Source organism: Rattus norvegicus, chromosome 1, assembly GCF_036323735.1.
Source record: "Rattus norvegicus strain BN/NHsdMcwi chromosome 1, GRCr8, whole genome shotgun sequence".
NCBI lineage: Eukaryota > Metazoa > Chordata > Mammalia > Rodentia > Muridae > Rattus > Rattus norvegicus.
The window spans coordinates 145,247,098-145,261,005 of NC_086019.1; the positions used below are offsets into that span (position 1 = coordinate 145,247,098).

Genomic DNA, 13,908 nt, shown 5'->3' on the forward strand with positions numbered 1-13,908 from the left:
GCTGTGCTTGTAAAACAGTCTATTTTCTTTGTCATCTTGCATTTGAAATCAAATTATAGCTTGCACTAAAGTCTCCTTGCAGAACAGTACTAAAGTTAGAAAAAGATGTCTCCAATTTTATGTCTTATTCTAAATGATGAAATGTAGGACTTTCTAACATTTTCTTTTAAAAGTTTTTTTGAAAATTTTAAGGATTTATTTATTTATTTAATTTATTTATATAAGAACAGTTTAGCTGTCTTCAGACACACCAGAGAGGGCATCAGATCTCAGATGGCTGTGAGCCACCATGTGGTTGCTGGGAATTGAACTCAGGACCTCTGGAAGAGCAGTCAGTGCTCTTAACCGCTGAGCCACCTCTCCAGCCCTGACTTTCTATAATTAATGTATTTACTGTGTATGTTTTTGTGTTGGTGTATATACCGACAATGGCATGTGTGGAAGCCAGAGACTAACCTGTGGGAGCTAACTTTGTCCTCCAATCAAATGATTCCTGAGTCTAACTGAGGTCATCAGGCTTGGTAGCAAGTGAATTCACTCACCTTGATGACTGCTCTTAAGTGGTTTGTTGTTTTTTGTTTGTTTTTCTAAGTAAAAAATGCATTCAATTTTAAGCATATAAACAATGACTAATGGCTTGTGTGAAAGACCACTAGGTAGAGAAGTCAGACAGTTTGTTCTAATGCAGTCCCTTTAACATTTTTTTTTTTTGCCTTTTCATCTGTCAGATCCATTTTCCTCTTAAATTTTGAGGGCTGAAATTATAGCTCAGTTAGTAGTGCCCGCCTAGCATGCAGCAAACTCTGGGTTTAATTCTCTGGCAGTATATATTCTGGTTATGAGGGTGCAGGTCTGTAACCCCAGCCCTCAGGAGAGAGAGAAAGGAGGATCACAAGTTCTCGGGCAACCTTGGACTACACGATGAGTTTGAGACCAACTTGGGTTACATGCGACCATTTCTCTAGGGAAAGAAGTCAAAAGGGGAGAGGAAAATTTAAAGGAAATTAATCTTCAAATACTTTGCAAACAAAAACTAAGGTAAATGGACTCAGCCAAATCATTTTTTGGCCTTCCAGAAATGAATTACTAAACTTGAGCCCCTCATACAATCAGATTTTAAAAATTATATCATTTTTGCTTGTGTGTGTGTGTGTGTGTGTGTGTGTGTGTGTGTGTGTGTGTGTGTGTGTGCGTAAGTGCGTGTGTGCACATGCAGGTGCAGGTATAAGCACTTGTGAGCAACCTGATGTGAGTACTGAGAACCCAGCTCTGGTTCTCTGCAAGACAGCATGTGCTTGCAGTCTCTGAGCCACGTCTCCAGCCCCTTACCTACATCATCAGGTTTTGGGTTTCTGTTCTGTTGACTGAAGAGATGGGTCAGTGAATTTACTTGTAGAGAACCTGGGTTCAGTTCCCAGCACTGACATGATGGCTTACAACTATCTGTGACTCCGGTTCCAGAGGATCCATAGCCCCACTCTGGTCTCTACAGGCAATACACACATGTATTGTACATACGCACATGCAGGCGGCACACGCACACATTTAAATAAATAAATGTAAAATACAAAGAGAGATCATCCAGTTACAGGACAGAAAACATTACACCGCTTCTATTTTACTTTACTAAAACTATAAACAGCACTCAAAATATTAGTTTAAAATGCTATCACTTTTAACTTTTAGATTAAAAAAAAGATTTATTAAAAAAGATTGGAGCAGGGTCAGTTAAAGATTCCATATGACAATATATAGGTAACTTTTCATTTAGTAATATCATGTAACAGATGAATGTGTTAAGTGCATTATCCAGCAACCCTCAAGTAACAGTGCTGACCTGCCACTCAGCCTAACGCACACCACAGTATCCATCTCCTGTGCAGGGTGTCTGTGAGTGACACTGAGCACGTGCCCCTCAGCCCTGGGCATGACAAACACCGAGTCTCAGTACTAATGGGAACTGGGCATCACTGTACTTCCGTTAATGGGCAACCATATTTAGTATCTTAGCAGGAAGTCTAGCTGCCAAACTAACTTTGCAAATCTCTTCAGATCATAATCCCTATATGTTTGTTTGAAATTGGTGTTTATCATTTATTTTATTAGTGTGGTTTTGAGTTGGTTTTATATCTAATTGTTACTCTGTTAACTAAAATTCTTGTTCTTTTAGCATCTTTACTAATTTAAGAATTTGATTAACTGTAACCTTAAGTGTAAATCATTTGCATACAAATATCTACATTTTCATTATCTGCTAGTGCTTAATATGAATCAGCCATATCTTTATTTAAAAGATATATAATTTTCTTCGGATTTGTTGTACTTTGGCTTTTTGATTATTGAAATTGTTTTCCCTCACAGGTAAAAGAAATTAGGTAAATAGAGAAGTTGTGAGATAACCCTTTACCTAACTGGGGTGTTGTAGAAAGTTTACTGACTACTAGTTTTTAAGTGCAAAGGAGACTACTCAAAAGAGAAATTCAGCACATTCAACAAAAAGAAAACAGTGGGAATCCAGAAAAAGTACCGGGGTTACAGCAGGAAGCAGTCTCTCCAGTACTATTCCCACACCGCAGACATAGGAACTACATTCCCCGTCCTTTGCTCAAAGTTCTGAATTAGCAGTGCTGGGGCCTGAAAGTCATGTCAACAGTTTTCCACAGGATTATGATACACATGAGACTCCCTATGTCACACTGGCAGTAAAAAGCAGTAAAAAGCTGAGTTCTGACTAGCTTCTGGGCACATACTGCAATCACATCGTTTTGAAGTCTGAGGCAAGAAGAACACCATGAGTTCAAGGCTAGCCTGGGATATAAATTGTGTTTATATCTGTGTGGCCAGAGACTGTTCCTCTACAAGGGAATAAAAAAAAAAGACAAAAACTAAAACCCAAAACAACAACAAAGTAACCCTTCCTCCACTCTAACACACAAACGTTATAAAGTTAAATTTCTGGGCTGGGCTGTAGCTCAGGGGGTAGAGCGTTTGCCTAGCATTGTGCAAAACATCAACAGCAAAAAAAAAAAAAAAAAAAAAAATATCAAACAGTTCTTAAGAGACAGTGAAAGCAGAAATTAAATGTAATTTAAATAAAATTAAATAGTCATCTAAACATTTAAACTTTAGCCCTCGCCTTCACTGCTGTGAAGTGTTAACTCCATCCTAACTACAAGCCTTCATACTGTTGATCTTTAAAACACGCAGTGACATAATGACATTTAAAGGTCCCATGTTCACTGTTGAAAGTCTACAAACCTTATGTAGCTTTTACATAAATTAGGGTTGCAAACACATTCCATAGAAGCTCAGCAGGCAATCAATTAAATAAAAATAACTCAAATGGATGTTTAAGTGAAACCCAAAATGCTAATAGAAATTCAGTCTAAAAATAAATGCAATGGAAGAAACATTGAGAGGGACTTTTTTTTAACCATTTATAAACTCTATCCCCATCAAAAGTAATCATTCTTGTTTGCTTGCTTATTGTGGTTTGTGTGTGCATGCACATGTATGTTCAACTCCTTCTCTGCCCCTCCCACTGCTTTCCTTCCCAAATGCATGTGCTTGTGCTGTTTTGTTTTGTTCGTTTTTTAAATTTAACTTAATGCCCACTGTGTCCACTTAGCCTGTATGTTCACAGGTATAGGGTTATCTACCAGAACACAGATATCCTCAAAGGGCCTGAATCTACCTTCTAGTTTTAGATGGGGTCTCTGAATGAACCTGGAGTTCTCTGATCGGGCTGACCAGCAAGCCCTCTCCAGGGATCATCTTGCTTCACCTACCTGCCCAGCTAATGAGTTCACAGCCACGCAACACCTTACCCACTTCAGCAATCTCCCCAGCTCCAGCGACCACGTGTGTAGTCAATAAGGTCCATAGAGAATAACACAATCAGGTACATAGGAAATAATGCATGCATACAATTTTACCTGCATGTCAGTAAGGTGGATTTTAAAGATTGCCAAAATCATATTTTAATAGTTGGAGAAACGCTTGGTACTTGTTTTCTCAGATGATTTCTAAATATATTCAGCCACTAAATACAAGAATCTAAGTAGAAGTAATTTCGTCAAGTATTCAATTATGAGTTAGACTCTACTGAATCTTGAACCTTAGGTCTTCCAGGATCCATTTTTCTTGCTTTCAGTGCCTACAGAATAGTTTTCAAAAATGTCACGGGTGTTTTTTGATTGCATATCTGCAATACTGTATAACACACCTAGTTTTTTCTTTTGTAAATCACCATGTCACTGCTGCTACACTTGGAATAAAATCCAGACTCACTGGAGCAGCTTACAGTCTGCCCTAGGCAGCATTTACCTGTCTCTCTTTACTGAGGGCCTGGGCACGCCTGCACTGTGTTTAGGTGTGTGTCAGACTTTGCCTTCTCAGGTTTCCTGCTCTGTTCCTTTTCCTCTGCCGCACAAGGCTCTCCTTTCACCCTTCTTTCAAGTCTTTAGCATAAGCTGTGCCTTTACAGAAAGGCCTGGCCACTTTCCTAGTATGTGTTTTCTTGGTCTCATTCATTTCCTTCAGAACCCCTTTCACAATTTACATTTATTTATTAACTTGTTAGTATGTTCCCTCTCCTTTTTTATGGAGTCGATTTTACTGCTCACTCCTGCACAACCCGTTCAATTCAGTGTCTGGCTCAGCCTATATGCTTAACTTTCCTCCTTCAACTAAGCTTGTGGTACTTTCAGGGCAAGTCAGCCTTGAGGAGAAGTCAGAAATGACTCCCTTACTACCTGGGGGTTTTGGTGTTCTCTCTCAATTTACTACTGCCCCTAAAGTTTGTAGTGTGTGCTGGGGTGGGGGGTGGGAAGTGGGCCTGAACAGTATGTTCTAGGCAGGTACTTTGCCAAAGAGCAATACCTCCCACCCAATCTGAAAGCTTCAGTGAGTATGCAGGAAACAGTAACAGGAGGAGGAGGTTTTCAGTGACCTTTGAAGTGTAGGACTTTTTCCGTTTTGAGCCTCCTTTTTCATTCTTTCTCTTGCCTTTTCCATCTTCTACTCTGTCACCTTCTTCCTCACTGCTTGCATCTGCAGTGTTCCCTCCTTCTCCCTCAGTTTCTGAAGAGCTCTGTTGCTGAATTGTCTAAGGAAAAAAAAATTAGCCAATTACATTTTAAAAAAAGAGTAGTAGGAACACAAACTGGAAAAAACACTATGTTTTAATTTCAAAGACACTGGCCCACTTTAACATTTTCAAAATAAAGGACTACGAGAGCCAGGCACAATGGCACATATATCTAATTCCAGCTACCAGGGAGGCTGAGGTAGGAGGGTTGTTTGAAACCAAGATACTGAAGCTAACCTTAGCAGCATGTGTAAACCCGATTCAATTAATGACTCAAGTGGCTGCCAAAGTCAATTTTTCAATGTCCACTTAACTCAAGCTCTTCTGGGCAAGAGCTGGTACTTAATCAAAGAAGAACTCTGACCTCAAATGAATGGAAGGTTAGTACTAACAGGAAGGACACTTCACAAAGGTGCATAAGAGTTAAAAGCAACGAGACAGAACAAGAGACCGTGATGCAAACTATTACCTGGTACCCAGTAAATTTCACTCCTGGATTATTTTCAATTTCCCATAATCCTTCATTAAATCCTTTCCGTTTGTTTGACTTTCCAAACTTGTCTTTGTATTCCTTATATGGGAAAAGGTCTTTAGGACCTAGAAATGCACTGCAGGGATAGATAGAAATAGAACTGACATGCTGATCTTCAAATACAAGGTATTCTAAATATCAGGATCAAATGTGATGTCAACAAACATATTTAAGTATACACAAACCCTGTGGGTAAGCACATATCACAAGATGCTTTAGAAACATACTTCAAGGCAATACAAATGGGTAACTGAGTGTGTAACCATCAACTCTGGATTGTCCTACTTTGACATTAATATTACACAATGTGCTTTGTTTGACACTGACTCCTAGTTTTACAAGTAGAACTAGAGCTATTTACTTTGATTGCTTCTCTCATTGCTTAAACTAGTATTTATATTAATCTTACTGTGAGTAAGGATTTGTGAGATTTATAATAAGAAATCAAATACTGGGATAACAATTATTTAATTCATAACGTATATTACTTTAGAATAGTTAGCCAGTATTATTTCTGTAAATTGGGCATCAATGTGGGTCGGGGAGAACAAACCAGAAGGGTATACAGAATTGTATCTAATTTAAATCTTACTCTAAATTAATTGTAACCATTAAAAAGTAGTTAAATTCTGTAGCTAACACACTGCTTCAGTCTTAACAGTCTGTTAGCATCATTATCTGTGATCTAAATCTAGTGAGTGAAGCTACTGAGACTCAGCTTGGCTGACACCCTGGAGACCTGATTTCAAACTAAGGTTTATGTATCTATTAATTAAACAAGTACCAATCAAACACCTATAATGTGAGAGGTATCAGTGCAGTTGTACTGGAATTGCACAGAGGATACGGCAACCATTGATACCATCATAAAGTGCAGGTGCTAATAGATTAAAATGGCAAACAAAGCATGCATTTTGTTTATTCAGAGAGGAAGGATAGTATCTTAGTTTCTTTTTCTATCGTTGTGATAAAACACCCTGAAGTGTGTGTGTGTCAGGGGGACCCATGGAGCTTCCCACCCTTTCGGAGGAGAAGGGGAGGGGTGAAAGGAAGGATTGTGGAGAGGGTGACTGGGACAGGGGCAATGAGTGGGATGAAAAGTGAATAAACAAAACAAAAATGACAAAAACACCTGAAAAAAAAAGCAAATTAGAGAAGGAAAGATCTACTTAGTCTACAATTTAGGTTATTATCTATCATTGTGGGGGAGTCAGAGTGGTAGGGATTTGAAGCAGCTAGACACATTAAATCCACAGTCAAGAGCAGAGAACAACGAATTAATGCTCAACTAACTCCATTCATACACTTAGAATCCATTTTAGGGAAAGTTGCTGTCATTGTGAGTGGGTCTTTCTATCTCAACTGAATTAAGAAATGCCTGCACAGACATACTCATAAACCAACTTGGTCTAGATAATGTCTCAGTGAAACTTTCTGTGGTGATTTTAGATTGAATCAAACTGACAATTAAAGCCAGCCATCACAGATGGATACACCAGGGATCACTTTTGCAATTTTAGCTGTAAAAATTGGAGAAGGCATCACCAGAAAGGGAACACCTAAGAAAAGGAGGAATTGTAGAAAAATCTTAATTCCAATCTGGGATTTTTACTCCACCTTTAACCATTCAGTTTTTGATTAAGATACACAGCTTTTATTATTTCCAATAAGCCTCAATCAGTACGAGAACTGGACAGATAATTACCCTTTATGCTACTAAAATCTATTTTCTATAGATAACCCTGAGCTATTCCTTACTATGTTTTATCTAGGCTGCTCTTAACTCCAAATGGCCAGCCCTCATGGCCATACTTTCTTGACTCCTAATCCTCAGAGTCTTTTTCCTCTCTTCACCTACTTCTCTCCCTACTCATGGTCAGGGAACATCAAGCCCCACCTATCTCAATTCTGTAGGCATCTTTACTCACCAATCAAAAATAACCTGGAGGCAAGGTCAGAACTTCACTAAAATATAAGGGCAGATTCTCTGGTCTCTGGAACAAGCCTTACCCGACCCCACACTTAACATTACGATACATAGAAACAGATCAAACCTCAACAGGGGTGGGGCGGGGGGGGGAGGAGAAGGACCATCTGTGCTGTAGTGAGAAAGAATAATGTATCTGAGAAACAAAAAAGAGGCTGCAGGCCTAGGGTGAAATTAGTAACAGTAGACCAGTGTGGGATAAGGATGGAGAAGTAAGAGGTTAGCAACACAGATTATTTAGGGTCACTGCAAAGGTATCAAGTGATATGGGAAGCCATGAAGGTTCTGAGATTTGTCAACAGCATCATTTTGGCTGTTGTGTTGGGACCCAAGTAAAGATTAGGCAGGAGGATGTAAGCAAGGAGTGACAGAGAGCTACTGAAGTAAAGTAATATGGGCAAGTGGCCAGGATGGATAACGTAACTGGGGAAGAAATAGTCAACTCCAGAATTCATCCTTAGGAAAGGAGTTTTGATAGAAAAACTAAATATTTGGCTATCTCTAAGTTTCCAGAATAAGAAATAAAAAAGCTAGAGTTGTTATTTACTGAAATATGATTTTTCTTCTGGAGGAAAATATTTGGGGAGAAGCTCATTGTTAGGTGTAGAATCTAAAGTCCCAGTTAAGAAATATAAGAGATGATATCAAGTAGGGAGTTAGAAGATGATTATGGAAATTAAAAAAGACTGTGAGCTAGAGACAGGAATTTAGAAATCAGCAAAAGATGACATCGAAACCTTCCAGTCAACACGTTACGAGCAATTCATAAATTCCATTTTCTGACAGGGTATAGCAATGATCTCTCACACTGTCCAGTTGATTAAAAAATACAACTAACAAATCTATCTACACTAAGCATGCTGATACACACTCCTAATGCCTTTAGGAAGGGGAGTTTGAACCTGTTCTGGGCTATGTGAGACCCTGTCTGTAAAGAAGGAAAGACAGTTTTATCTAAGAATGTAGCCCTAGTAGCCAATCATATTCTAGGAAGGCCACACATCCAAGAATATTTGGGCAGTACAAATTGCTATTGATGGTTTAAAAAGAGACAACACAAAGTGGAGCAGATAGAGAAGGTGTGGGTCCAGGAAGATTTGGGAGAGGGCAAATGTGTTTGATCAAGAACTAATAAAATGGATTGAGGGTTGTGTAGGTTGAAGTCTTATCTGACAAACAATATGAGCATGAGAGACAAAAGGACACTGTGTAAGGCCAGTTCATTTTCAAAGAAACATAAAAGGAATTAGTACTCTGGCTTGTGACTTTCTGCAAGCATTGACTATGCATACAAAGTAACTGTGGGTTAAGGACCTAATGAAGAAAAGGCACATACAATTTTTATCAGATGAAGATATAGGGCTTGAGTATAGCTTAGTTGTAAAATTCCTGCCTGCCTGAGAACTTGCACTAGTCTAGCAAAATGTCACACACACACACACACACACACACACACACACACACACACACACACACACTCGAAGAAAACAAACAAAAAACCTAATACAAAAGTATAACTAAGCCAAACTCAAAACAATATAGAAAAAACTCTTACAAAATGTTTATTTTCTGAAAAATACACAATTATTTCTCACATAAGAAAAAAAATCTGTCTTTAGGACTTTATCCCAGTGCTTTCAAGACCAGAATGAAGTGAAGGTGGCATGGAAGAAAGAGCAAGCTAAGAGTCATGCCGTAGTCTGCCAACATTCAAATGCAAACAAATGGTGTAGTCGGAAGTGTGGCAAGACTGCCAACTGTCCCCCTAGGCATCCTCTTATTTTTTTTATTAGCAGATTACTTCTCCCATATTTAAGAACTGCTCAGCTGGAGGCTGTTTCCCAGCTTCCCACAGCCGAGTGTGGCTGTGTGACCAAGTTGCTGACAGTGAGGTGAACGTAAGCAGAGGTGACCCACGAGCCTTTCTTGCCACTTCCTTATGAGGTATTCCTTGTTTTTCACTCTCCTCCCTTCCCTCTCCCCGGGTGGTGCACAAATAACTGAAGCGTGTTAGAAATAAGCAAACAAGTGACTTTAACTCCAGCACGCATGAGGGAGAAGCAGGGGATCTCCGTGAGATCAAGGCCCAGTCTGCTACAGAGTGAGACTCTCACAAGATTAACACCAAGAACTGGCGGGGTCTGACAGAGAATACTGAGTTCTTAGCAAATTTGACTGTCCACCCTACCTGTGCTCACTTCTGTAATATTGTGGAAGAAGGAAAGACATGTATATGTTACTTTAATCTATATATTAACAGACATAGTTAGAAAACCTTTAAAGGAAGTGCGTTTGTTATAGGCCGAGAGACAGAAGAGTTTAAGAGAACATAACTTTGTCCTGTACATAATGAGTTGAAAAAGCTTCTGTAAAGAGAAAATATGCAGAGTTCCAAAAGGGGATACCAGGATGGTTGGTCTACCGCTCCAGGACTTTAAGTGTCCTGAAAAGAGACTGTGGGTTGATAGCCAACACTTAAAAAAGAAACAGAAGCAATGATGCACTTTCAGTGATCAAGACTTCTATGAATGAAAACTTATTTTATGGCTTGAATTTGAATTGCTTCCCCTACTTCTGTGTTTGGAATGCAGTCCCCAGATGGTGATGCTAATTTGGGAAGTTGTGAAGTCTTATGAGGTGAGGCCTGAATGACAGGCCATTAGAAACCAATCTTTTAAGCTATGCCTATGTCTGTTCCTGTTTTGCCTTTTCTACATGTCCTAGTTCACCATGTTTGGCTACTTTATAAATGAATATAGCAACATATAAACTAGTATACACCACACTTAAGTATATAATCTAGTGGGGTCACATCAGAGCTCTCGGAAGTGTAAGCTGTATTGTGACTTACGTTTCATGGGTTCCGAAAAAGAAGATAGGGTACTTGTTTGCTGGAGGCTTCACGGCGCCCTCTGGGAGTTCATCAATCTAGTAAAGATAAATTCAGTTATGAAATAATGACATGAATACAATGTAAACACCGTCCTGATAACTTACTGCTAATTTCAAAATAAAAATAGTATAATAAAAATTCTAATAGTTTTTTTCCTCAAACCTAGCAAAATTATCCTAACCATTCTAGTTGGCCTATTTAAAACTGTAAATGGTTATATCCATTATAATAATTTATTGAGCCAAACTATTCATTTTTTTGACTCAAGAGTTACTCCTGGAAATTTGTTCTAGTGAAATAAAAGAGAAACAAAAGCTGCACTTTTTATTAAAACCTCTCAAGTTCCATCTATGATCTTTTTTATTAACATAGTATTTTATTGATTACTTTTGAATCTCATATTATGCATCCCAATTGGACTTACCTCCAATTCCTCCATCCCTCACATCTCCCCCTCAAAAAAGGAAAAAGAAAGAAACAAAATCCAAGTCCATGTCTAAGGAGTATGTGGTCAAATGCCTAATGGCTGCCCCCAGAGAAAATGAGTCTTCCACTTGCACCCCCTGTCAGAAGCCATCAACTGTGGAGAGCTACATCTCAGTGTCCACACACATATTTTGTTTTAAAGTTCTATTTGATGGCTTCCTTTCTAGGCTGTCACTTTTTGGGGGAAGGTTTGGAGTCGAGGTAGGGGTTGTCACAGAAGTCTTTTATGTCCTCTTTTTCAACTATGTATGTGCAGTCATTGTTAACACTGCAAGAGCAGATTCCTTGTGCCCCGGTCAGTGGAGCAGGGATCCTAGGCTTCCGCATGCTTTCTAGCAACAGTACAGTCCCTGAACATCCCCATGGTCTCTGGTTGCAGTATGGACTGAGAACATTAATATGGTCCTCTGCCACACAGGCAACTGGCCAGCATGGCCCTGGGAGAAACATGGACTGTGGAGGTCTTTTGAGGAGGCCCAATCCAGTAAATAGACCATTCTTCACTTGTATGATCCTGTGGCTGGGCAACCTGTTTAGGGGCTGAATCTGCACAAGCTCCAAGCTGTTGCACACCATCCTTCAACCCTACTGGGTGACAACCTGCTCCTCTATCAAGCATGCTGACAAGTCTCCAGTTCTACTGTGCACCCACGGTTCATAACCTCCATCTTCCCTACCTCTCTATCACATATTGGCTAACCATAGTGGTACTGGAAGCTGTAGTACGTCACATAGAATACTCTTTTGCCCAAACATCTTTACATGCAAATGTTTGCTGCAATGAGCTGTTGGTCCGATTCAAAGCCTCTGGCTTCTGCTACACCATTAATTCTGGAACCTCTTGGATATTCTGCTATCGCTCAGAGTCATGGATATCCTGTGGCTATGGTTCCATGGGACCAGTCTCTTCATGCACTCTAGATGGAATAAATGTTGGGGTGGCCAACTCAAAGCCTTGGATTTGGGCCTGGGTGGTAGCTGAGTTAGTCAGCCTGGGAGTCAGTCAGTTAGGAGGAGGAACCAGCCCACGCCATTGGTGCTGCCCCTGAAAAATCTGTACTATTTACTTGCTGTTTATTTGTTTGTTTATTTATTTTATGTTCATCAGTGTTCTATCTGTATGTACACCTGCATACCAGAAGAGGGCATCAGACTACAGATGGTTGTGAGCCACCATGTAGTTGCTGAGATTTGAACTCAGGACCTCTGGAAGAGCAGTCAGTGCTCTTAACCACTGAGCCATCTCTCCAGCACACATACCCTCACCCCTGCCAAAGCTGTATATTTTAAAGCAATGACAAACACATATCCATAGAACATGTTTCAACACAGGAGAGTTATGAGAAGTAACTGCATTATTATGTAAACATTGGTCTAAACCATGGTGAGTTTCTCTCTCCATCCATGGAAGCCTTAAAGATGCACACTTACTTTTTCACTTATGTGTTCCAGATTCTACAGCCTTTTGCTGCATAGATCATTCCTAGTTATATATTGGAACCATTTCTGGGGTTTTTAAAAATAAAAACAAGTCAGCTCTTCTCAAGACCTACCAGATCTTGTGTACACTGAGGTTGAAAACTTCAGATAGGATAAGGTCTTCATTTATTAGATTATTTTAAAAATGGTCATTAGGTCATTATTTTCCTCATATCATAACAAAACAACATGAAACTACATGGAATTATTTATAACATGCTATTTTTAATTTTTTTGTTGCTGTTGAGACAGGCTTCACATTGTAGCTGAGGCTAGCCTGGAACTTACTATGTAGCTTTGGCCATCCCGCAACTTGCAATCCTCTAGCCTCTGCCTCCTGCACCCTGAGATTACAGATTAGCACCAGCATATCATTTTCTCTCAGCCTTCTCTGATGGCTGAACTTCCCATCTTTCAGAGACACATGTTGTTCAAATTACAAAAATGAGTATTTGTTTATAATAACAAAATAATCTACAAGACATACATCATCAGCAATTTCTCAACATGTTTATATGGAATTGTTTCTAGTTATAATACAGCCTTCCAATTCTAATTGGAACAGTTTTAGCCCCTGCAATCATGAATGAGGAATTCTGAAGTTTAAGATTTAGTAGCATGGTAAATCTACTGTTGGCCATGCTTTTCTCTGGAAGCCAGATATGAGTACAAGTCATGACTCCCTCACTTACTGGCTAGTTACTCAGTTGCAGTTTCTGCATCTCTTCACATGACACATATTGTTGCCGTGACTATAAAGTGAAAGGTAGTTTAAAATCCCTAACACCGGGTGCTCAATAAATAAAAGTATAGATAATTACTATCACCATCAACCTGTAAAAGTTTCTAGAGCCATATCTTGGTTTTGCGCTTGCACGTACGCACATATAACAGTCCCGAGGAGAACATCAGGTGCCTCTCTTCAATGCTTTCCATCTCATTTTTTGAGACATGGTCTCTTCTGAACATGATGCTTATTAATTCTCCGTGGCTGGACAGCTAGTGAGCTTCAGGGCCCTAGCTGCCTGTTTTTACTCCACTAGGATCTAAACTCAGGTTCTCGTGATTCAGTAATCATTTCCTAGCCACTGTAAGAGCTAATCGTATTTAAAATATCATCCCTAATATACTGTTTGAATATGGTTTGAGAATATCCCTCGATGGTTCCTATCTGGAAGACTGTAGTGTAGTGACTGACAGAAGAAGTGGTGGTCCTTTTTGGAGCTTGGCAGGCTATCCTACTGCAGTAGCTCTTATAGGCTCCCTCAACTAGTTCTTGTAACAGTGAGCTTTATTTAAGCTGAAGCCTGACTCCTAAATGACTGTCATTTCCTGTCTCTCTGTAGCATTTCCCTCTTGATACATTTCTACCACTATGCTATCATTCGTCTGATGTGATGAAGGAAGGGGCCCTCACTAGAACTAGTGACATGCTGTCTTGA

General features: G+C 39.5%; 1 protein-coding gene across 5 annotated transcripts in view; it reads right to left on the reverse strand.

The window, feature by feature from the left end:
• The window catches only part of Hdgfl3 (HDGF like 3), a 53,120-nt gene that overhangs the window by 13,102 nt on the left and 26,110 nt on the right, over nt 1-13,908 (reverse strand). For 4 of the 5 annotated variants that reach the window (XM_039101536.2, NM_145785.2, XM_063281654.1 and 1 more), the window contains exons 2-4: nt 10,460-10,536; nt 5,559-5,697; nt 4,952-5,107 (exon numbers count right to left, since the gene is read on the reverse strand). In XM_039101536.2, coding sequence (XP_038957464.1) covers nt 4,952-5,107; nt 5,559-5,697; nt 10,460-10,536 — 372 coding nt within the window. Of the gene's footprint in view, nt 1-173; nt 5,108-5,558; nt 5,698-10,459; nt 10,537-13,908 lie in introns of those variants that run through there. The other variant, XM_063281645.1, reaches the window with a different exon arrangement.